Source organism: Coregonus clupeaformis, chromosome 17 (assembly GCF_020615455.1).
Source record: "Coregonus clupeaformis isolate EN_2021a chromosome 17, ASM2061545v1, whole genome shotgun sequence".
Taxonomy (NCBI): domain Eukaryota; kingdom Metazoa; phylum Chordata; class Actinopteri; order Salmoniformes; family Salmonidae; genus Coregonus; species Coregonus clupeaformis.
In genome coordinates, this window is record NC_059208.1 from 40480158 (window position 1) to 40505216 (window position 25059).

At 43.3% G+C, this 25059-nt stretch overlaps 2 protein-coding genes across 4 annotated transcripts; one reads left to right on the top strand and one right to left on the bottom strand.

Moving 5' to 3' along the window:
* The first annotated feature begins 2722 nt into the window (after nucleotides 1-2722).
* LOC121586389 (adenylyl cyclase-associated protein 1) lies at nucleotides 2723-15447 on the top strand. Of its 3 annotated transcripts, XM_041903031.2 has the most exons (14): nucleotides 2723-2871; nucleotides 3734-3779; nucleotides 9082-9177; nucleotides 9432-9532; nucleotides 9672-9749; nucleotides 10090-10233; nucleotides 10621-10706; nucleotides 11032-11137; nucleotides 11800-11980; nucleotides 12349-12524; nucleotides 13324-13447; nucleotides 13553-13635; nucleotides 13924-14067; nucleotides 14180-15447. In XM_041903031.2, the coding sequence occupies exons 3-14, from the start codon at nucleotides 9084-9086 to the stop codon at nucleotides 14261-14263; spliced, it is 1401 nt and encodes a 466-aa protein (XP_041758965.1). In that variant the 5' UTR covers nucleotides 2723-2871; nucleotides 3734-3779; nucleotides 9082-9083; the 3' UTR covers nucleotides 14264-15447. The 3 variants fall into 3 exon arrangements, with proteins under 3 accessions (XP_041758965.1, XP_041758966.1, XP_041758964.1); XM_041903032.2 differs by lacking the exon at nucleotides 3734-3779 and having other exon boundaries at nucleotides 9030-9177; XM_041903030.2 differs by lacking the exon at nucleotides 3734-3779 and having other exon boundaries at nucleotides 2724-2871.
* Nucleotides 15448-15860: 413 nt separating this feature from the next.
* On the bottom strand, nucleotides 15861-24963 carry LOC121586390 (palmitoyl-protein thioesterase 1-like). Its single transcript, XM_041903033.2, has 10 exons — nucleotides 24869-24963; nucleotides 23616-23738; nucleotides 23340-23449; nucleotides 17649-17776; nucleotides 17275-17345; nucleotides 17071-17173; nucleotides 16790-16880; nucleotides 16562-16660; nucleotides 16377-16448; nucleotides 15861-16268 (listed from the first exon to the last, which is right to left on the bottom strand). The coding sequence occupies exons 1-10, from the start codon at nucleotides 24900-24902 to the stop codon at nucleotides 16146-16148; spliced, it is 954 nt and encodes a 317-aa protein (XP_041758967.1). The 5' UTR covers nucleotides 24903-24963; the 3' UTR covers nucleotides 15861-16145.
* Nucleotides 24964-25059: the final 96 nt, after the last annotated feature.

Below are 25059 nucleotides of genomic sequence, written 5' to 3' on the forward strand. Positions count from 1 at the left end.
ACAGGGTGCAGCGTGTAAGTCTGTTTAATCATCTCACCACTGAGTGTTGACCTAATGGCTTTGAATACCCACTCAGTAATGAGATTGAGAGTTGAAGAGATTCTCTGGTACTTTTGTATACTTTTTAGCCAGTAGTTCTGAAAGTAGCGCTCATGAGCCAAAAGTGGTCCCAGAAAATGGCATACTACATCACATATTTACATTTTACACATTTAGCAGACACTCTTATCCAGAGCGACTTACAGTTAGTGAGTGCATACATTTTCATACGGGCCCCCTGTGGGAAACGAACCCACAACCCTGGCGTTGCAAGCGCCATGCTCTACCAACTGAGCTACAGGGGACTATGTGCAGAAATGTGCACCACGTCATTGCTCTCTCTCTCACTCTGCTATGTGTGCATCTTGCTAGCTGTCACTCATGGTGAGAGGCTAAAGCTCATTGGCTAGAACTCAAATTGCTAGGGAGCTGGTCTACGTGGGGGAAGATGTAGGAAAAATGGCGCAGCACAGCTTCCAGAAAAGCATTTGCTTTCAAACTAGGGATTTTGTGGCTGTTTGAGGTAAAACAGTAATTCTGCTTATAGATGATGCATGTATGAACTACACATTGACACATCCAGCCCAAAGCGGGAGGTTTAAAAAATAAAGAGTAAAAAATAGTTAGTAGTCGCCAAAGTTCCAGAGCATGTCTTTAAATCTAACTCCCATCAGAGATCTGAATGGGCGGGCTAAAAAACAAATTGGTGCTTGAAAGTATCAATTCTACAGTCTCTGATCACTGTTATTTGGATGCAAGGTGATTTGTAGATCAGCCAGTCTGTTGCTAATACTTTTAAACACTGCCATTATTTCAGTTGGATTGTGTCTTGTTATCCCCTAACCTGAAACAGAGAGATGTTCAGATGAGAATTAGGGGGGAACACTGTGTTCAACTATTTTGATTGGTTTGATTTAACACAGACTACTTGCAACCAATTATGTTTATTAACCCATTTGTTGCAACCTATGAAACTACTAACACCAAGCAAATCAGTTCATTAATGGCAGTCAGGGGACTGGCTGTTATACTGAGGAAATATATTTGCTGGCCGTTATGGCAGCATAAGCTGAGAAGGGCAGTGGGGATCTATAGGCTGTATGTGTGTTTCTGGCGACTGGGTTTGAACCCGGGTTCAACAAGACTGTTGGCCAATAAAAAACATTTGAAAATGAAGCTGACTATCTCGATACCTTCTGAGCTTAGACCTGACCTCTTCAGGTTAAAGGTTGGTCATCACACTGCAGGCCTCCTCTCCACTTTGACCCGTGATAGGTGGCATCAATTGACTGAATCCGGATCACGGCACCAATGTGACTGTCTAGGTTTGAACTATGTTGTCTGTACACCACAAGACTGTTAGCCCACTGATGTAAAGCCTAGACATTGCTTCGAGCCGTGGAGCTAACACAAGCCTTTAGGTCTCACTGGTAAGATCACTCATCATGCCAGTGTGGTTGACTGAACCACCTCCATTACATAGGTAGTCAAAACTGGCCCCAAATTGTTCTGACTGTTACATTGTGGTGAGGCTGAGGGGTAGAGTGAGTATGGGACGTTACATCAGTAGGCCTACCCTACTACCAGATGCTGATATACAGGGTGTGTTCGTAAATTCAACCTGGAGTGCCAGAGTGCGCTCTGGGCGTTCGTAAATTCAGAGCGTTTCGCGATCAGACGCTCTGGCCGAGGAGTAGGGATGTTCCGAGCGTTCTGACCTCACAACAGCAATCAAGCTAACGTTGGCTAGCTACTTTCAGACACAAATGAGAGAACACCTCACACTGACCATTTTACTTGCCCTAGCAGAGCTGGTTAGGCTGTTTTCATGTTATCCAGAGCGTTGGTGTCTGTAACTGTGCTGCTGGCAAAAAAATTATTACGCTTTTTTGCCGACGTTTACTGACACCGGCCATATTCATGTTGAGCGTTCGTAAATTCATCAGTTATTTTGCGCTCTGGCACACTCAGACGAGAGTGCTCTGAAATCGGAGTAGATAGCCAGAGCGAATTTACGAACGCATCCACAGTATGACGTTGTGAGCAATTTATAACAGTGATAGGGCATTGAGGCCATACTGTGTCTGGAACAATGACAGATATTTTGAATTGCAATTGAGACCAGAGAGTGGGAGGACATTTTAATTTCAGAATAAGAGGAAGAATGTGTTTGTGTTCTATTTCATTTATCTGCACTATATCTCTCTTGTCCTTATAAGGGAAAGGAATTGTTGCGCGAATAAGAGCGGAAACGCCGCGCGGTGACAGCTGGGAACGTCCACACTCATTCAACAGAGTTTCTAAACCCAGAGAGACTTCCGGGAACGCTTGCGAAACAGACCAGGTTAGGGTTTGGGGTTTGAGAAGTCAATGAGAGAAGTGAACAATTCTTCCTTAGTTGTTAATTTTCTCGAAATCTAAAGGCACAACCTAGATTCGAGACAATGTCTTAAGTAGTTGAACATGTTATTACTCCAACCTTGTGAAAGTGGCAAACTGACACGTTTTCATTTTCGTCAAAAACAACTTTATATCGAAGGAGTACCTTTGATTTGACGGCATGCACATGCGCAGTTCGGCACGAGACGACCGTTAGCCACGATTACGTGTTTCTACGCATGCGCTTAGCTAGCCAACGTCGCCATGACATCGCCTACAAGTGTGATCTGGGATTTCTATTGGTGAAGCAGTTTTAGCCTATCTTCATACTGTACTGTCTGTTTTCGCTCATACAGGAAGAATAGGCAGAGCAGTAAGTCTGCTAGCTCGGCACGCTCCCACAGACAATTGACCGTGATTAAAGACCTATTCAGTGCTTGTCCAATTTAGCAGGTAAGGATGAGGTTTTGTTACTCTGTGGGCCTATGCTGCTTTATATTACTCCTCTATAAATTGTCTTAGGTGCACAATAGTCCATGTCATAATGCGCCTCCGACCCCATTGCATGAATGAATCGTTCAGAAATTATTGTTATGATTTAGCGTGATGCTAGCTAGATTGCTGGTTTGATGTCAAATTGTATTAGTTATACATTATTCCTTGATGCATTATTGGAATATTGTTATGCATTTCAGTATGTTAAAACGACGCGACCCAAATGTGTAGTTCTTCATTTTTGCAGACTAGTGCAACACTACAAGGGAGGGGTATACAATAAAATACAGGAAATGCCGAAAGACAGAGGGATGGGATCGAGCTGCCTAGATACATCGTTAGTTGAGGTTGTTGTTAACCAACCCATACTCTTTCTTGTCAAACCAGGGTGTATACACTATGGAAACCGTTAACGTTTAAGAACCAAACAGAGCAAAGCGAGAGTTTGTATTGGGCAAATTCAGGTTTCAAATCACGTTTCGTTCGCTTCCTTTTAATTAAGGTTTTGTAACAGAATCGGCGTAATGAATACGCTACAGTTAACGTTAGTTATTTAATTGTTGCTAGCTAGCTACCGAGCATACGCTAACTATACATAGTTACCTCGGCCGACTCCCAATCTCATTATCATCGGCTTGTTAAGATTAGCGGTGTTTCCCTAGCTAGCTTGCCACGCTAGTTTGATTGAACATTGTCTAGCCCAAAACGGTGTGTATGACTCTGGATGCCGGTAGGCGCAAGACGCCGGGGTATATTTACCCTACTTTTCTCCTTACTAAAGCAGAAATGACAAGTTTTCTCTATTTATTTTTTATCCTAGACCAGAACACACCGCAGACAGACTGCGCCTAAACTCCTTCTCCCAAGTATGTCTGAACGCACGTCTACCCCTAGTGTGTTGGATAAATGATGTGTAACATACTTAAATCCGGCCTCATTCACAGGGTCTGACATCTATGCTGAAAAGTGAAACAATGTGTTATTGCCAATGGGCCCTTGAATAATAGAACGCGCTTGAAACATGCAGTCCCTGGACAGGATAGTTTCCCGGTGCTCATCACTTGGAGGACCTCCAACCGCAGGTAGCTGCAGTGCGCAATTAGAAGACGTCTTCCTACTTTCCAAGTGCACTTCAAGCACTGTTTCGTAACTGTCCATATAAGCAACAAGTTGACCCACCTTGCTTTAACCACAGGAGCAGGCCTAGGTTGAGTCATTGTACTGACATATGGCAACAAGGAAGTAAAAAAAAAAGTTGAACTCTGTGTTCACCAGCCCTTGTAGAGCCTATTTTTACAGGCACTAGCCCATACATTTAGGTCAAGGGTAGGCAGGGTGTGCACTGAGACCTAATTTTTGACAAGATAAGATTATTTATTATGCCCATGGGGAAGGTTTGTTATGTATGCAGAGGCGTAACCAAACAAAGATGGACAAATTATATACAGTGCATTCGGAAAGTATTCAGACCCCTTGACTTTTTCCACATTTTGTTACATTACAGCCTTACTCTAAAATTGATTAAATTGTTTTTTCCCCCTCAATCTACACATAATACCCCATAATGATAAAGCAAAAACAGGTTTTTAGAAATGTTTGGGGAAAAAATGGAAATATCACATTTACATAAGTATTCAGAACCTTTACTCAGTACTTTGTTGAAGCACCTTTGGCAGCAATTGCAGCCTCGCCCACATCGCAGTGCCGCAATGAGACATACAGTAGCACTTTCATCGACCTAGATGCTGAGTTTTCCCGCCGCTTCTCAGACTTCACCAAGCTTGGCACACCTGTATTTGAGAACACCTGTATTTTTTTCCCATTCTTCTCTGCAGATCCTCTCAAGATCTGTCAGGTTGGATGGGGAGCGTTGCTGCACAGCTATTTTCAGGTCTCTCCAGAGATGTTCGAACGGCTTGTCCCGAAGCCACTCCTGCGTTGTCTTGGCTGTGTCCTTAGGGTCGTTGTCCTGTTGGAAGGTGAACCTTCGCCCCAGTCTGAGGTCCTGAGTGCTCTGGAGCAGGTTTTCATCATGGATCTCTCTGTACTTTGCTCCGTTTAATCTTTCCCTCGATCCTGACTAGTCTCCCAGTCCCTGCTGCTGAAAAACATTCCCATAGCATGATGCTGCCACCACGCTTCACCGTAGGGATGGTGCCAGGTTTCCTCCAGACGTAACGCTTGGCATTCAGGCCAAAGAGTTCAGTCTTGGTTTCATCAGACCAGAGAATCTTGTTTCTTATGGTCTGAGTCCTTTAGGTGCCTTTTGGCAAACTCCAAGCAGGCTGTAATGTGCCTTTTACTGAGTGGCGGCTTCTGTCTGGCCACTCTACCATAAAGGCCTGATTGGTGGAGTGATGCAGAGATGGTTCTCCCAGCTCCACAGAGGAACTTTAGAGCTCTGTCAGAGTGACCATCGGGTTGTTGGTCACCTCATTTTGGCCAGGCGGCCAGCTCTAGGAAGAGTCTTGGTGGTTCCAAACTTCTTCCATTTAAGAATGATTGAGGCAACTGTGTTCTTGGACCTTCAATGCTGCACACATTTTTTGGTACTGTTCCCCAGATCTGTGCCTTGACACAATCCTGTCTCGGAGCTCTACAGACAATTCCTTTGACCTCATGGCTTGGTTTTTGCTCTGATATGCACTGTCAACCGTGGGACCTTATATAGACATGTGTGTGCCTTTCATGTCCAATCAATTGAAATGACCACCGGTGGACTCCAATCAAGTTGTAGAAACATCTCAAGGATGATCAATGGAAACAGGATGCACCTGAGTTCAATCTCGTGTCATAGCAAAGGGTCTGAATACTTATGTAAATAAGGTATTTCTGTTTTTTTATTTTTAATAAATTTGCAAACATTTCTAAAAACCTGTTTGTTTTGTCATTATGAGGTATTGTGTGTAGATTGATGAGGGGAAAATGTAATTTAATAGATTTTAGAATAAGGCTGTAACATCATAAAATGTGGAAAAGGGAAAGGGGTCTGATACTTTCCGACTGCACTGTATACAGACAGTAAATACAGAACGTTAATGAGCGATCAATGATAATCTGTACACTATACACAACAGAACATTCCGTCAACTACAATTATATCTGTAGGCCAGCCTGCTGGTCCTACTTGTGGTTTTAAACATTATTTGGCAAATGACAGGACCTGTCTGCTTGACCCCTAGCACCTTACTAGTAGAGCTAACCATTTTTCTTAGCATGAGTTATTGCCTCTGAAGCAGCAAAATGTTCTTGACATCTAAAATGAAGATGCAAAAGCAAGACTGCATCTCTGCCCGGCTTGGCACCACAAACATGACAAGCAAGCAACAGGACGGGAAATATTTCCAGATGGCTTATTATTCCTGTTCTCTCTTTGGTCTCTCTTAATGGTTAATGTAATGATGTTTGCTTATTGCCATTGTCATCTGCTCTACAGAAAATAAGTGTGCCTACATGTTTGTTTCTCAAGCATGAATAAGGCCTTGAATTATATAGGCTAAAAGGTTTATCTCTAAACAAATCAAAAGCCATTGAATCATTTGGTAACATTTTGCATACCCCGCCCTATGTCACAAGCAATACTTTGCTCTGGGAAAGTGAATAGTGAGGGGATTATCCCAGGAGAATAGAGCGACATGGATCCACTGTCATTAATGGGATGAAGTCTGTCTTTCCACTCAGGTGACAGTACCTGAGACAGTCACTCCGATGAACAGGGTATCTGGTTTCTATTATGCAATGTCAGCCTATAGGGTCTGTGTGTGCACTCCTGCAAGGGCATTTCACAACCGTAGAGAAGATCTAACAACACTTACCACTTTGTCAACACAGAGGACTGTTGTTGAGTATAGATTTAGCTGTATTCAATTAGCCTAGTTGTACATGAGGTCTATATAGAGTACACTGAAGAAAAATACAAACACAACATGTAAAGTGTTGGTCCCATGTTTCATGAGCTGAAATAAAAGATCCCAGAAATGTTCCATACGTACAAAAAGCTTATTTCTCTAAAATGTTGTGCACAAATTTGTTTACATCCCTATTAGTGAACATTTCTCCTTTGCCAAGATAATCAATCGACCTTGCAGGTGTGGCATATCAACAAGCTGATTAAACAGCATGATTATTACACAGGTGCACCTTGTGCTGGGGACAATAAAAGGCCACTATAATGTGCAGTTTTGTCACACAATGCCACAGATGTCTCAGGTTTTGAGGGAGCGTGCAATTGGCATGCTTACTGCAGGAAGGTCCACCAGTACTGTTGCCAGACAATTTAGTGTTCATTTCACTACCATAAGTCACCTCCAACGTCATTTTAGAGAATGTGGGAGTACATCCAACCTGCCTCACAACCTCAGACCACGTTAGTGTCGTGTGGGTGAGCGGTTTGCTGATGTCAACATTGTGAACAGAGTGCCCCATGGTGGGGTTATGGCATAAGCTACGGACAACAAACACAATTTCATTTGGATGCACAGAGATCCGGCCTGCGAGACATTTTTAAAAATGTATTAATTATTATATTTGAGTTACGATTTTTGGCCTACAATTACTCATTCTGTGATATACAAACAACTTCCAATATATAGCGCTGTAGCCTGGCATCGCGCTCAATTTAGGCCTACAGTCAGATTCAAAATGCGCTCAGTCATCATAGCCATTTCATTGCTTGACGACTTTTGACATGAAAAATGAGTGCTGGGAAAATGAGAAGTGGACTCTGTCGTGGGTCAGAGGAATAAATGACAACTTCGAAATAACAGGAATTTCTTGCGATGGAATCAATGATGGGAACAACCAGGGGCTCTGACTTATATGACAGGGTGTCTGCCTGCAAACTGACAAACGTCACAACAGATGGATCACCAAATCTAACCGGTAAAAACATTGGCCTACTAAAAAGACAAAAGACAAATAAAAGAAGAAAGCCCTAACTCAAGAAGAATTGATATTTCTTCACTGTATTATTCATCAGGAAGCCCTTTGTAAAGGTGTGTTAAAGCTGGAAAATGTTGTCAAGGTGGTTGTAAAACTTGTCAACTTCATTAAGCTGCTCAGTGACACAGAGGCAGAGCACCACGACTTGTTGTACCATTCAAATGTGCGCTGGCTAAGCCTGGGGAAAGTATTTTGCCCAGTGTGGGAACTGAGAGGGGAGATAGGTATGTTCCTTGATACTGTTGGTAAAGCTGACGACTTCTCCGAGTTGAAAGACACAGACTGGCTGGGCGAGTTTGCTTTCGGTGTGGACATATTGGGGCATCTGAACGATCTAATGTGAAACTGTAGGGAAGTTGTTTTTGTGCATGAAATGTATTCCAACGTCAAATACAAATGAGCAGCCGGTCTCTCGCTCATTTTCCGACACAGGCCGCACTGAACACGTCCACATCGCAGTGCCGCAATGAGACATACAGTAGCACTTTCATCGACCTACATGCTGAGTTTTCCCGGCGCTTCTCAGACTTCACCAAGATTGAGACTGAGCTAGAGCTTGTATCATGCCCCCTGTCTTTCGACAGTGAGAAAGCACCACCAGACACACAATTGGAGCTAATCGACATCCAATGTGATAGTGCTTTGAAGGAGAAGTACAAAACAGCAACAATAGACCAGTTCTATGGCTCACTGAATGAAACAAAAAGGTGTAGAGATGGTACAAGGTTAGAATTATTCTGCAAGCATATGTACACCTACAGTACACTAGTAGTTGTGTGTCAATGTGAAAATGAATAAAGGCTTCACATGTTTTGTCACGCATATAGTATGTGGCCCTTCACTTTGTTGCAAAAACTCAATGTGGCCCTTGAGCCAAAAGGTTTGGCCAACCCTGCTTTAACCACTAGTTGGGTTAAAGTTAGAACTTGTCTTCCCCCTTTTGGTTGTTGTATCTATGGCCACAATCGCTGATTTCTATTGCCAAAATTGCAGTAGGCTGCCTATTTTTTTATAGACAATGTATGAGTTGACAAAATGACAAAAGACAGACTAACATACAGAGAAAAGTTGGCCTACTAATGCAATGAAAACTTTAAATGAAAAGCAAAAATGGTTCACAGAATTCTTCAGTCAAAACCACTTGCTGTCAATGACCGCTTGTGATACTTTTATAGTAAACAAGCAGTGACCACTGAACCCCTCAGCTGAAGTGTCGTCTGTCCCCAGGAATGGCAGATTTGGCAAGTCTGGTGCAGCGGCTGGAGGTGGCTGTGGGTCGTCTGGAGGCAGTGTCGGGCGGTGGCTCTGCTGGAGGCTCTGGAGGTAATCTAGGATATTTCATATTGCAGCCCGTTTCACGCAAACACGGATGCAAGAAATCATGGAAAGACTGAGACTGAATTGAGAGTCCAGGTCCTAATAATGCTAAAGAAACTTCCACAGTACTAGTTCGGTAAAAGTTTGTTTTGTCTTAGATAACGGAGGTAAAATTTAAAACATGACTCACAAGCAGAACAAACAGTGTATAAACACTGGTATCTCTGACATTTCTCCCTGTTGCCACCCATTCCTTGCAGTCGTGGCAGCTTACGTGGAGGCCTATGATGGCATCATCGCCGGCTCTGTTGCCCAGTACATGACCCTCAGCCTGCAGATAGGGGGCGACGTCCAGAAGCATGTAAGTTGAATTGCACTAGAGGGAGAAGTTGGCTAGTAATGTTCCTCGCGTCTCCTGTCATTCTTATTGGTGGATGTGATACAATTAACCAAACCTGGACCTTTTCTCATCCCTTTCTCTCTGTCTCTCCCTCTCTCAGGCGGACATGATGAAGCAGGCATTCTCATGTCAGAGACAGCTCCTGGTAACCTCCTCCTGCTCCCAGAAGCCCTCTGATGTGAGTTGGTTCACCCATCAGCAATCACCTTGACCCTACACATGACATAGTTTTCAGCAGAATAGGTCATTATTTAGATCAACTCAACAGTGTATATACTGTAATTGTCTCATTAACAGATGTATTGGCAATGAATCAGCAGTGTAGCAATTGGGTCAACTGATTCCAATGGCATGGTTTTCCTACATTCTCTTGCCACATATTATTCTAAGTAATTAATTGCACGTTATTCCACCCTGGTTGGTGATTAGATTATATTTTGTTGTCAGGTGCAAATACATTCCTTTATTTGCATCTCTAGGATGTTATGATTTAAGTCATGGTTATTTTCGCTCTATAGGCATCCTTGACTGCTCTCCTGGCCCCTGTCTCCAAAGTGATCCAGCAGGTGCAGACGTTCCGCGAGCAGAACCGCTCCTCGCCCCTCTTCAACCACCTCTCGGCCATCAGCGAAAGCGTTCCTGCCCTCGGCTGGGTCGCCATGGTGAGGGAAGGGAGGGGAGGTGCTTGGCATTGCCACCAGAGTGTGTGTGTGTGTGGGGTGTTTTGGCGGTGTGTAATTGCCGGAAACAAACACGTCTTTAATTCTGTAGAAGTCTGAGATTTGGCAGTGAAATTGAAACAGTCCCTTTAGCAACAGTGCATCAGTGTTGAAACTCTGGAATTATGATGATAATTTTGAGTAATGAATATGAATGAGAACTGCTGCATTGTAATCTGATGAATAATGAACAAAGGCAAACCTAGACTTTGGGATGCCAGTGGATGCAACGCACGCATCTAAAAACCATTGGAAGCCATCACATGAGCTGTGTCCACACAGGCTGTTTTGAAGAGCAATAACTCTCCTGCGACGTTCATTCTCTTCCAGGCTCCTAAGCCAGGTCCCTATGTGAAAGAGATGCAGGATGCTGCCCAGTTCTACACCAACCGTGTGCTCAAGGACTACAAGGAGAAGTAAGGACCATCTGCTGTTTGTTGTCCTTATAACCTTTTTCTGACTGCCAAGTGGGCAGCAGGTAGCCTAGCGATTAAGAGCATTGGACCAGTAACCGAAAGGTCGCTGGTTCAAATCCCCGAGACGACTAGGTGAATAATCTGTCGATGTGCCCTTGAGCAAGGTGCTTAACCCCAATTGCTCCTGTGAGTCGCTCTGGATAAGAGCGTCTGCTAAATTACACAAAAAAAAGATAAGGCCCCTCTGTAGTACTGTATATTTTCTTCATCCTTTGGTCTCCCTCCTGTTGTGCTAAACTAAATTGCCTTGTGTCCTACTCCTCAGGGACCAGAAACATGTGGACTGGGTTAAGGCCTACCTGTCTATCTGGACTGAGCTGCAGAACTACATCAAACAGCACCACACCACTGGACTGGCCTGGAGCAAGAGCGTGAGTCGTTTTACCCTACTCTCTCTCTCTCTCTCTCGCTCTACTTTTCATGTCACTACAGGAGGGTTACACTTCATCAGCTGCTCATAGACAACAGACTTAGTGCTGGGGGTAGGGAAAGGTGATCCTAACCGTTACCATATGAGTGAAGTAATGACATAGGCTTATTTAGGAAGGTGGAACGGTTCCGAATAGAAACGTTCTAATTATGTTTATCGAACATGCATGAAGATCTGTCATGCAGAATATGGAATCATCAAACTGGGCTCTGCTTGACTTTTCTATCAGCACATTACTAAATATCACACCCAGTTGTCAAGTAATGTCTTTGGTTTTATGTTATAAAAACAAATAAAGAGAGTCGCACACTCTATGAATAAACTCCCAGTAATTTATTGGGTAAGAAACCACCAAGGTTTCGGCATCACTGTGCCTTCTTCATCGCTGTGCCGCCTTAGGTTTAATGTGCAACAAGAAGGCTGTGTGTGTGCTAGAGAGGGCGATGGGAAAACCACCAATGTGTTGGTTTCTTGTCAGCCCTTTTCTATCTGCACAGTTCCAAACATTGCGCCTTATTGAATTAGACCCAGTTGTTAAGAACAGGAAATGACCATGTCTAGGGATGTATATAACCGATGTGCTGTCTGTTTTGTCTATTCCAGGGTCCAGTAGCCTCGGCCTCTGCAGCTCCCCCTCCCCCTGCCGGTGGCGCTCCTCCTCCCCCCGGCCCTCCTCCCCCTCCCATGGACTTCAGCGGGTCATCTGGCGGTGGCGGAGACCAGGGGCCTGACACCCGTAACGCCCTCTTCGCCTCCCTCAACAAGGGAGCTGACATCACCAAGGGTACGCGTCGAAATATGCATCATCAAAAGTTCTCAAGAATCAGAAGCTCAATTGATTAAGAAGTACTTTGAAACATACAGAGCTCACTTGAAAAATATGTAAATCTCAATGTGACTTACTGGGTTGAATAAAGAAAATAATACAATGCGAGAAGCAAATTGACCCCAGGCCTTACATTCATTATACAGAGCCTCCCATTATGTAAGGGCATTTCTCCTTGTCTACCAGCACAGTAGCACCATGTCGCACCCATCTTATAGTATATTTGCGCTTACTGTATGTTACTCTGGATAATAGTGTCTGGTAAATGACAAATATGTCAATATTTGTGTTCCCCTCTCCTTCCTACCTTTACTTTTTGTCCCTAGGCCTGAAGCACGTGCCCAAAGACCAGATGACTCACAAGAACCCCAACCTGAGGACCCAGACCGGTCCGGTGCGCACAGGGCCCAAGTCCTTCAGCTCCCCCAAGACAGCCGCCACCCCCACCCCCTCTCGCAAGCTGCCCCCCGTTCTGGAACTTGACGGCAAAAAGTGGAAAGTGGTGAGATTTTGGTCCTTGTCAAGTAGTTTACGCTGGTATACGGTGGTAACAGTGTGTTAGAACGCTTCGTCAGTGCACCACATCTGCTTCTCCGACCGTCAGTTCCTCCTATAGGAAAAAGATTCCTATAGGCAATGTTCTCTCTCCACAGCCCCTTAAAGTAACTGTCGAGTGAAAATCTCACTTTTAAAAGTTCATATTCTGTTAATTCATACCCAAATAATGTTGTTGACTTATCCTATACTCGTATTTGTGGCCAAAGCATAAATTGGAGAATAAAACACTTTAAAAAAAGAAAAAAGAAAACACCTCAAACATATATTTCAAACAAAATGCTTGCTATTTCCTCATTTCCCAACACATGTAACGTTAGGTAACACAACAGTGTTTCCAAACAGTGGTGTGCACGACTCCTTTTGGTTTGCAGCCATAAATATTGGCTTTGTTTACTTGGTACATCATGGGAAAATTTTAAAGGCTTTATATTTATAAACCACTTGGTTTACTATGAAATAATCTACTATATAAGCAGAGTTTCAACTACAGTGAACTCATGGTAGGCCGTCATTGTAAATAAGAATTTGTTCTTAACTGACTTGCCTAGTTAAATAAAGAAATATAAAATAAAATAAATGATGGGCACATTTCAGGTAAGTGGGCTGTTGGTTTGCCCCTGAAAACTGAATGCACGGGTTTCGCATGCACTGATCACAACAGTCCTGAACCATTGCATTTTCAGGAGTGGAGTGTATTTCCTCTCTAACCCCTAACCTCTCTTCCTCTGTGTAATGACCTATAGGAGAACCATGAGGGTGCCCAGGGCCTGGTGATCAGTGACACAGAGCTCAAGCAGGTGGTCTACGCCTTCAAGTGTAACAACAGCACCCTGCAGATCAAGGGCAAGATAAACTCCATCACTTTAGGTAAGGGCGTACCCATGTGTGTCTGTCCGTGTGTGTTCGTGCATGGACACATTTAAAGTAAAAAGGCAACAAAGGGCATTTGTTAATATGGTTCCTCTCTTGCAGACAACTGTAAGAAACTGGGTCTGGTCTTTGACGATGTCGTGGGCATTGTAGAGATTATCAACTGCAGAGACGTGAAGGTCCAGGTGTGTATTTCTAAAATCGATTAATGCGAAAATGGACACTGTGTGAAAGGGGCTGGTCATTCAAAGGCAATGAACATGGTGATATCACACAACGGTGACAACAGATCATATCAGCTTTTGTCTGATTTATCGTTTACATATTACAAGTTTCCAGTTTGATTGCGGGTGTGACATTTTACAGATGACTTTGCATGTTATCTAAACTTTTATGGCTGTTTTATCTCTGCACAGTACCCAACAGATTATTTCATCATAGTTGAATCACGCTTAACCCTCTGGTGTGTTCAGGTCTTGGGCAAGGTGCCCACCATCTCCATCAATAAGACTGACGGTTGCCACGTGTACCTGAGCAAAGATTCACTGGAGTGTGAGATCGTCAGTGCCAAGAGCTCAGAGATGAACGTGCTGGTACCTGGCAAAGACGGAGACTATGTGAGTACATCTATGGGGGAATCTTGTCTATCTAATTGGCATTATAAAGGCAATTATGTAACAGTTTATCATCACATGTATTACAAACATTTCTCCTTGGTCTCTCTCTTAGACTGAGATCCCTGTTCCTGAGCAGTTCAAGACTGTCTGGGATGGCAAGAAGCTTGTCACTACTTGTACAGAGATCGCTGGATAGAGGGACAGCACTCGAAACAGCCTCCCCTTTGCAATGCCTACCTGACTGATCGACCGACCAGCTAACCAAACCACAAAGTAGACCGAGATGCCAACCTCACCCATATTTTTCCAATCCGCCAATCACAGCTTTAGCGGTTTCTTCCTTCAGCCAATGAGAGGACTGCTTGCTTTATCTGGAGCATTCCTTCAGCCAATTGCAGGGAGCAGCTTGTTATTCGATTTGGTTATCCTCATGACCAGTGAGCGTATTCAAATAAGTTTGCCAACAACCAGGTTGATTTCTGATTTCCAGCGAATGCAAATGATAAATAAACATAATAGCGAACGTGAGGGAGAAAGGCATTTATCACACCTTCTGTGGTTAACGCATCAGCCAATCAGGCTATGCTTCCTGTTTCCTTCAACCAATCATTAATCGGATTTCCATTTCCCCTCTGGTCAGGGGGAGGCAGGTGTTTAGGGGTCCAAGGTTTCAGTTCCATTTATGCAATTCAGCCGTGAAGCACATGTACAACCAACCCCTCTTTACAGACGACAATGCTATCACTTCCGACATTGATGACGATGTTAACATTCATAGGGATTGATTAACTATAACACATTTGTGTCATCACTCTTAAATAGATAAAATGATTAGTTACGTGCTGGATCACTTTTTTTTAATCATAACACTGAAGCAAAATGGTGTTGAAAAAATATTGAAAGATGAAATGTAAAAAATAAAATACCTTTTCATTCCTTGCTTGACCTCCAAAACACATTCCCTTTAGCATTTAAAATGAACATTCCATATTATTGAGACAATATGGAGGCGAACGGTGGCAGAGAGACAATGTGGAAGTATGTGGTGAGTATAACTTCACTTTGGCACAAATTGGAAGTGGTTTTAGCGACAAGACGTAAGAAATACTGTTGATGATCATAAATGGTTACGTTTGGGGTTGCCTTCCTTGATCTCGGAGTGATTATTGAACTATCTGCTGTAATGATCTGTATAGACATTGCTTTTTAATACTAGTTGTCTGAACCCCACTGTCGTCATCCTCATCAACCCACCTATCCACTCCTCTGTCTCTAGTCTACAACCTCTGATTATGCTCTGATGTAGAGTTTCTTTATTTGGGTAAAGAAACACATTTTGCTCATTAGTACTGGAGGAAGACATAAAAAAATGTTGCAGTCTTGAGTGTTCTGAGTATGATTGTGTGATCGAAGAAACTGATAATGTGGGTGATTTTTCTCTATTTGCTGACTGGACAGTAAGAGCAGGCTAAATATGGGATGAAGAGGGGGTGATGAGCCCTTATGTTTGGCTCTATCTGGGGAAAATGTGCCTTTGTTGACCATTTTTCACAAGGAGAGCTGGGTAAATAGTCAGTGACAGTGATAATTAGCCCAGTTCAGAACCAGTGATTTCCTAACATATCATTAGTTCCATGTTATTTACCATTACACTACTGGCAAAGAAAATGCCCACCACACTGTTATTTACATTTAACATTTAAGTCATTTAGCAGATGCTCTTATCCAGAGCGACATACAGTTAGTGCATACATTTTCATACTGGTACCCCGTGGGAATCGAACCCACAACCCTGGCATTATAACTTGCATTTTTATTCCAAAATACAGTGCTAAACAAATTATCCTACATTTAAACTTTAATAGATATCTCCAAATTAGACCATCTTGCATCTGCGAACCAACTTAATTTTTCTATGGTAGTACGTTAACTGGGTAAAACGGTTTTTAAAATCATAAACAGTGCATTATTCGATTTAAACAGCAGGATGGTATCGATATGATAGGAATGATCAGTGCAATAGTAATGTGTGTGCGTACGCCAACTAATGTCAACAGAGCGTAGGTAGCTAGGTGTATTTAGTGCAGGTAAGGCACTAGTTTGGCATTGAACCACTCATCCGTGAACTGGAGGTGATCTCCTTCTGTGGCCAGGAAATCCAGCTTCCCAGCTGCCTCCATCGCTGCCAGTCCCAGACGATCCTGAAAACCAATACCATTTATCAATATCACATACATTAATGTATATAATTCGAACACATGAAAATACATGTCTGTGTTTGAAGATGCGTAAACATGATGGGGTTTTACCTCTTTATAGAGAACACTCTCCTGAAGGGTCTCGGTCTCATTTGCCTGACCCGTTTTCAGAAAACCAAACCACTACAACAAAGAGATGACATACAAAATACATATTGTCCATTAGCATCAGTAATTACAGTGTAGGAGGAGGACAGTACATCAAGAGAGGTTATCACAATGTGTACAGTATTTACCTCGGTGTCAACTGGATCCACAACACTGTCTTGCAAGAACTTGACCATCACAAACTTGTGCAGCAGTTGGAGGTTCTTCTTGTAAGTCTCGTTCACCACCTGTGGGGTGAAATGCAGCAGATGAATTGAATGAAATTAAATTGGAATGCAGTTATGGAGAATATTGAAGATAAACAGCATAAATCAATCAAATAAGTCTGATTCTGAAAAGGAGAGCACCATACTAACCCGCTCCTGATTGATATCAGCTAGGAAGAGGCTGTGTTTTTTGTACAGGTCGTCGTTTAGTGGGTCGTGCCAGTACTGTGCCTGCACCAAGCTGATAAAGACAAGGATTCCAAATGAATCACTAGATAACAACCACACAATACACAAAGCACTTTCTCTCTCTATTCTTTGCACATCCTCTCAAAACGTACAGTAACTATGTCCTAATGTTTATCTGGTTGTTGCCGACTTGTCTCGAATATAACAATTGCCCTCTGAATTAGTTGTAAGTCTACACTCACTGTTTTTGCACAATATCGGTGTAGGCTCCCGAGTTGAGTTTCTTGCGAATCCAGTCACAGATATGGGAGCTCTCTCCAGGGCATTTAGGGAGACCATACACCCCTGCGAATGTGGAGAATATGATCATTACAAAACTGTCAGGAAGTGAATGAAAGACAATGTCGCTGAATAGAGACAAGGCACTGTTGCCATGGTGCCGTTACCTTGTTGTTGTCCCCCAACAGAGATCAGGGTTTTCATTGGAGGAGATGGACAGCGCTGCGCCACTGCCCTCCTAGGGGGAAAAGAGGTGGTAAGGTGAATAACTGAGAATTACAGCTTCTTGTCTCATGTATAAAGTATATTCTTCCGCTTACCGGGGATGGGCAACTCCTTGAGGACCTGAGTTTCTGCAGGCTTTTATTCCACCTCAGCTATGAAACACCTGATTTGATTTGTTGAATAAGTGTGAAAGTGTTGGGCTGGAATCTGCACATACTGCAGCTCTCCAGAACCGGAGTGGCCCTTCCCAATCTCTGACATTCTATTCAAAAAGCATTCTGAGAGGCTTTGTGAGAACAGGCCCAGAGACACTTACAGGAACTGCCCTCCCTGGGAGAAGCCCATGGCATTGTAGCCATCCTTCAGCTTGGGATCCTGGGCCAGCTGGCTGCACACCATGGACACCTGCTCATTGACGTCCATGAAGAAACCATTCTCTGTGTCCTGAGGGGTAGATATGAGGAGGCAAGGAAGTTCATGTTGGGAACGTAACAAAGTTGGCAAACAGGAAAACCACATTTCAGAAAATAGGTCAGAGGTGAGCTATTTTACTCTACAAAGGCCGGTGAGTGCAAGTGTCGCTGCAGCCCCCAAGCAGTTACACACTTGATTCTACTAATCAACTTCAATCAAAGCTTTCATTAGTAGGAACAGGTGTGTTACTGTTTGGCGGGAGCAAAGCCAAGCATCCACACCGGTCACCACAGGGTATGACTGTCCACCACCGTGCAGGGCCGGAGTTATGGATGGGCCTTAGGGGGCCTGGCCCACCTTACCGTACCTCCTTTCCCGTCCAAATAAAATATTGATCATTTATTTGACCGAGATGTTCGCCGACAGAAAGATGCATCAATCACAGAAAAAGCATCCGAGTGAGCGAAACAGCGCCACTGTCTCAGTATGTGTAGACCATGTATCTGATACTGTCTGGACAAAAATAGTATGGCATGTCATACTATTTCTGGCCAAACAGCATCAGATACATGGGCTACATATATTAAGACAGAGGGGCGCTGTTTCGCTCACTCAGAAGCTTTCTCCGGTGAGATAGTTTCAGCAGAGAGTAAGAGGCAAAGCGAGAGGGCGTACTATTGCCAAAATCTGTCCAAAATAAGCCTAATGCGTTTCTATGGGCGTAATATACAGACCTAAGCTTGTGGCCTGCCTTCCTGCCTTTGGGATGACTCCCATTGTTAGGGTGGAGACATGAGCATCTCGTTATTATATACAGATCTCGTTTCAGCTTCTTGAATTGGAAAGGAAAGTTGCCAGGTGCACAGTGCACTGTTCGGATGCTGGCTTCCACTAAAGTAAATGTATGTTTTGCCAAAATTATATAAGTACTCCTGTCTAAATAAAATCATTAAAAATACTTCATCAGAGAGCACGACTTAGCCACAGAGGGTCATTAGCTTCTTTTAAAAAATCATCTGTGGATTGTTCACAAGTGCGTAGGCATATGCCTATTTAGGAAGCCAGTAATTTGGGCAGCGCGCGTGACAATAGGCCTAGCTGATTATTGAGTTGAGTTAGTGAAAAGCGTCTAAATTATGTGTCAAGAATTATTATTATAATTTTTTTTTGTCATTTAGCAGACGCTCTTATCCAGAGTGACTTACATTTTCATACTGGCCCCCGTGGGAAACGAACCCACAACCCTGGTGTTGCAAGTGCCATGCTCTACCAACTGAGCTACACGGGGCCCAGAATGTCTTGAGTATCATTTTAAATGTTGAGACAAGCAAAAGGGGAGGGGTATGGGATGAAAATATGGGGCGTCTCGCTCCAAAATGCATGCACTCAGTTCTCTAGAATGCGCTCAGCTGTCTCCTGCCAATTATTGCGCATTCATTGTTTCATTGTGTGAATTGTTTGCCCTTTGATTGTTTATTTTTATCAATTCCCAATTACATACAGTGCATTCGGAAAGTATTCAGACCCCTTGACTATTTCCTTACATTACAGCCTTATTCTAAAATGGATTAGAATGTTTTTTTCCTCAATCTACACACAAGACACCATAATGACAAAGCAAAACAGGTTTGTAGAAAAAAAAATAACATTGATAAACTGAAATATCACATTTACATAAGTATTCAGACCCTTTCCTCAGTACTTTGTTGAAGCACCTTTGGCAGTGAATACAGCCTCGAGTGTTCTTGGGTATGACGCTACAAGCTTGGCACACATGTATTTGCAGAGTTTCTCCCATTCTTTGCTGCAGATCCTCTCAAGCTCTGTCAGGTTGGATGAGGAGCGTCACTGCACAGCTACTTTCAGGTCTCTCCAGAGATGTTCTATCGGGTTCAAGTCCAGGCTCTGGCTGGGCCACTCAAGGACATTGAGGCTTGTCCCGAAGCCACTACTGCATTGTCTTGGCTGTGTGTTTAGGGTCTGTGTCCTTTTGGAGGGTGAACCTTCGCCCCAGTCTGAGGTTCTGAGCGCTCTGGAGCAGGTTTTCATCAAGGATCTCTCTGTACTTTGCTCCGTTCATCTTTTCCCTCGACCCTGACTAGTCTCCCAGTTCCTGCCGCTGAAAAACATCCCCACAGCATGATGCTGCCACCACCATGCTTCACCGTAGGGATGGTGCCAGGCTTCCTCCAGATGTGATGCTTGGCATTCAGGCCAAATAATTCAATCTTGGTTTCATCAGACCAGAGAATCTTCTTTCTCATGGTCAGTCCTTTAGGTGCCTTTTGGCAAACTCCAAGCGGGCTGTCATGTGCCTTTTACTGAGGAGTGGCTTCCGTCTGGCTACTCTACCATAAAGGCCTGATTGGTGGAGTGCTGCAGAGATGGTTGTCCTTCTGGAAGGATCTCCCATCTCCACAGAGGAACTCTGGAGCTCTGTCAGAGTGACCATCGGGTTCTTGGTCACCTTGCTGACCAAGGCCCTTCTCCCCCAATTGCTCAGTTTGGTTGGGCGGCCAGCTCTAGGAAATGTCTTGGTGGTTCCAAGCTTCTTCCATTTAAGAATGATAGAGGCCACTGTGTTCTTGGGGACCAAAAATGCTGCCAACATTTTTGGTCCCCTTCCCCAGATCTGTGCCTCGACACAATCCTGTCTAGGAGCTCTACGGACAATTCCTTTGACCTCATGGCTTGGTTTTTGCTCTGACATGCACTGTCAACTGTGGGACCTTATATAGACAGGTGTGTGCCTTTCCAAATCATGTTCAATCAATTGAATTTGGAAACAGGATGCACCTGAGCTCAATTTCGAGTGTCATAGCAAAGGGTCTGAATACTTATGTAAATAATGTTTCTGTTTTTAATTTTTAATACATTTGCAAACAATTCTAAAAACCTGTTTTCGCTTTGTCATTATGGGGTATTGTGTGTAGATTTGAGATTTGTTTACATTTTAAAACCATTTTAGAAGAAGGCTGTAACATAACAAAATGTGGAAAAAGTCAAGGGGTCCGAATGCACTGTATGTCACCAGTAGGCATAGTAAATGTACCTTTAATCCCTGTCATTTGGTTTCATTAATTTCTGTGAATGCATGTATTATTTACAGTCATTTACCGTTCTCATTCTCGGAGTGGAAATGTTGTTTGCAGAATTCACAACTTGCTACACTTGTGAGAAACAAGTTTTGGTTTATTTCATAACCATAATTTACAAGTTTTGTAAATGTTTTCATTGTCTTTTCTTTGGAGTGCTCCATGTGAGCAATGAGTATGTGACTGGTTTCTCTGTCCTGATAACGTTAAGGGAGTGCAAAGTTGGCCTACCTGGCCTGCTGCATGCAAATGTAGGAAAGTGCCCATTTACAGTGGGGAGAACAAGTATTTGATACACTGCTGATTTTGCAGGTTTTCCTACTTACAAAGCATGTAGAGGTCTGTAATTTTTATCATAGGTACACTTCAACTGTGAGAGACGGAATCTAAAACAAAAATCCAGAAAATCACATTGTATGATTTTTAAGTAATTAATTTGCATTTTATTGCATGACATAAGTATTTGATACATCAGAAAAGCAGAACTTAATATTTGGTACAGAAACCTTTGTTTGCAATTACAGAGATCATACGTTTCCTATAGGTCTTGACCAGGTTTGCACACACTGCAGCAGGGATTTTGGCCCACTCCTCCATACAGACCTTCTCCAGATCCTTCAGGTTTCGGGGCTGTCGCTGGGCAATACGGACTTTCAGCTCCCTCCAAAGATTTTCTATTGGGTTCAGGTCTGGAGACTGGCTAGGCCACTCCAAGACCTTGAGATGCTTCTTAAGGAGCCACTCCTTAGTTGCCCTGGCTGTGTGTTTCGGGTCGTTGTCATGCTGGAAGACCCAGCCACGACCCATCTTCAATGCTCTTACTGAGGGAAGGAGGTTGTTGGCCAAGATCTCGCGATACATGGCCCCATCCATCCTCCCGTCAATACGGTGCAGTCGTCCTGTCCCCTTTGCAGAAAAGCATCCCCAAAGAATGATGTTTCCACCTCCATGCTTCACGGTTGGGATGGTGTTCTTGGGGTTGTACTCATCCTTCTTCTTCCTCCAAACACGGCGAGTGGAGTTTAGACCAAAAAGCTCTATTTTTGTCTCATCAGACCACATGACCTTCTCCCATTCCTCCTCTGGATCATCCAGATGGTCATTGGCAAACTTCAGACGGGCCTGGACATGCGCTGGCTTGAGCAGGGGGACCTTGCGTGCGCTGCAGGATTTTAATCCATGACGGCGTAGTGTGTTACTAATGGTTTTCTTTGAGACTGTGGTCCCAGCTCTCTTCAGGTCATTGACCAGGTCCTGCCGTGTAGTTCTGGGCTGATCCCTCACCTTCCTCATGATCATTGATGCCCCACGAGGTGAGATCTTGCATGGAGCCCCCAGACCGAGGGTGATTGACCGTCATCTTGAACTTCTTCCATTTTCTAATAATTGCGCCAACAGTTGTTGCCTTCTCACCAAGCTGCTTGCCTATTGTCCTGTAGCCCATCCCAGCCTTGTGCAGGTCTACAATTGTATCCCTGATGTCCTTACACAGCTCTCTGGTCTTGGCCATTGTGGAGAGGTTGGAGTCTGTTTGATTGAGTGTGTGGACAGGTGTCTTTTATACAGGTAACGAGTTCAAACAGGTGCAGTTAATATAGGTAATGAGTGGAGAACAGGAGGGCTTCTTAAAGAAAAACTAACAGGTCTGTGAGAGCCGGAATTCTTACTGGTTGGTAGGTGATCAAATACTTATGTCATGCAATAAAATGCAAATGAATTACTTTAAAATCATACAATGTGATTTTCTGGATTTTTGTTTTAGATTCCGTCTCTCACAGTTGAAGTGTACCTATGATAAAAATTACAGACCTCTACATGCTTTGTAAGTAGGAAAACCTGCAAAATCGGCAGTGTATCAAATACTTGTTCTCCCCACTGTAGCTCAAGTCAAGACTGATAGAAAGGGAGGCGGACAGGCGGAGTACAGAGATGAATGCGATTGAAATAACCTGAATATCAGGATATTTTCTACTGTTTTTATTTATCGGCTTAAGGCTTTATTTTACTTAGTTGACAATGGAAGTTATAGGCATACTGCTGCATTGGCCTATAGGCTATCTCTGAGTTCCATGCGTTAATTTCTTTAGCTGCCAATGGCTCTTGGTGTATCAATGTGTCCATATTGCAGAGTATGGTGCTCTCGCATTAGTTGAATTTAAACTTTTAGATTTTCATCATTTTAATTCAGATTTTTATGATTAACCACGTGACAATGATTTTGAGAAACAGAAACGTTGTTATAGAAATGAAACTGTTCCACAAAAATGTGCATATAAAAATAATCATAACTGGCACACAGATCGGTAGAAATGGTCGGATAAATTGTAAGCGTCCCCAAATTTGAAACGGGTCTTTACTATAACAACCATTTTTTAAAATCACATAGGGGGTCCCTTGAAAAAAAAAGTGCCCGCCTATGGAAATCAAATGCCCATCCAACTGATTCGTTCTGGCGCTAGCCCTGCCACTGAGATAGGTTCATGGAGAGTGGAAAGTACCTGAATGACAGTCTTGCCAATCATCAGGGACAGGACGTCAATGCCAGGGATTGCTTCCTCGATCATCTTCTTTATGGAGCCCATGCTGAGAGGGTTGCAACAGCTGTCTCCTGTGTACACACAGAAACAAGAACAGAGTCTATATACACTATCTGACATAGCATGACATTTACTGAAGGGCCTCCACTTCCTTGTTTAGCCACTCTGCCAAACTGAGAAACGCCATTGCTGTATGTGAAAACATAATGTTCTAGAATTATGCATCTAAGCGCTTACCCATTCCATGCCACAGAACCAATGGGAGGGTGGCATTGTTGAATCCATGTACTGGGCTGAGGACAAGTAATAGCAGGGGGCCAGCCCCCAGGAGCAAGCGGAAAAGTGTGGTCATCTTGCACCCTGAAATCAATGTACAAATCAAATCAAATTTGCCACATGCGCTGAATACAACAGGTGTACAACAGGTGTAGTGAAATGCTTACAAGCCCTTAACCAACAATGCAGTTTTTAAGAAAATAAAAAAGTGTTAAGTAAAAAATAGATATGTAAAAAATAAAAATAGCAAATAATTAAAGAGCAGCAGTAAAATAAAAGAACAGTAGGGAGGCTATATACATGGGGTACCGGTACAGAGTCAATGTGCGGGTGCACCGGTTAGTCGAGGTAATATGTACATGTGGGTAGAGTTAAAGTGACTATGCACGTGGTCCTCTGTAGCTCAGCTGGTAGAGCACGGCGCTTGTAACGCCAAGGTAGTGGGTTCGATCCCCGGGACCACCCATACACAAAAATGTATGCACGCATGACTGTAAGTCGCTTTGGATAAAAGCGTCTGCTAAATGGCATATTATTATTATTATATTATATTATTATAATAAACTGAGTAGCAGCAGCGTAAAAGAGGGGGTGGGGGGGCCAATGCAAATAGTCCAGGTAGCCATGATTAGCTGTTCAGGAGTCCATGCTGCATTGGCATTAGTTCACAGACAGTAAGTGAACTAATGCAAATGCAGGACTATCTATGTAATCAGTAATGTGATTCAACTGGGAAGTGGGTGGCCTGGCCCTGAAACTTTGTTTGGTAAACTGAGCGATGGGGCTGGGGAAACGTAATATCTCAGCTGCATTATAGACGTAGTTATTATGAATGCAGAGTATGCCTTTAAAGCTGCGATTGTTGTTTGGTAGGGGTTTTCCATGTTGTCAAAATCATGGAATATGGCTGCGAGAGCTTCACAAGAACAAAACAAAGCCAGAACGAACAACCATTCCCCATTTTTCTTGCAAGTTTGGGAGGTACCTTTCTTTCATAACAAACCAGTTAGCCAAGTTAGCTAGCACGCTACGCTAGCTTCCCAAATGTGGGAAACTAGCGACGTTAGACGACATTATTTTCCTAGCTTGGTCATACATATCTACCTATGTCTACATTTCTTGTTGGTCGTGTTTCACTGAAAACGGGAAACTATTAACATCTGCTGAGCAATAAACACTCTGAATCTGCACCGGAGCAATTAACTGCTACTTACTTTTCAGGAATCGCCACAGTTTGTCACATGACATGCTAGCAACCAGGAAGAAACGTGAGAAACAACCACCGATTTCCAAATCATATGGAACAGCTTGTTGCGCGCTGTATAAATTAGCTGCGTTTATCTTGTGTTTATCACCGAAGAAATAAATATTATTGGTCATGTGACTACCGGTTTCCCTGAATCGT

What these genes read in the sequence shown, in the direction of transcription:
- LOC121586390 (XM_041903033.2), bottom strand. Translation starts at nt 24,902, where the DNA reads ATGTCATGTGACAAACTGTGGCGATTCCTGAAAA. An exon ending in CTGATATCAATCAGGAGCGG is followed by an intron (nt 16,661 to 16,789) that starts GTTAGTATGGTG and finishes TTCACCCCACAG; the next exon opens with GTGGTGAACGAGACTTACAA. An exon ending in AGAGTGTTCTCTATAAAGAG is followed by an intron (nt 16,269 to 16,376) that starts GTAAAACCCCAT and finishes ATTGGTTTTCAG; the next exon opens with GATCGTCTGGGACTGGCAGC.
- LOC121586389 (XM_041903031.2), top strand. Translation starts at nt 9,084, where the DNA reads ATGGCAGATTTGGCAAGTCTGGTGCAGCGGCTGGAGGTGGCTGTGGGT. An exon ending in GACTGGCCTGGAGCAAGAGC is followed by an intron (nt 11,138 to 11,799) that starts GTGAGTCGTTTT and finishes TGTCTATTCCAG; the next exon opens with GGTCCAGTAGCCTCGGCCTC. An exon ending in CTGGCAAAGACGGAGACTAT is followed by an intron (nt 14,068 to 14,179) that starts GTGAGTACATCT and finishes TCTCTCTCTTAG; the next exon opens with ACTGAGATCCCTGTTCCTGA.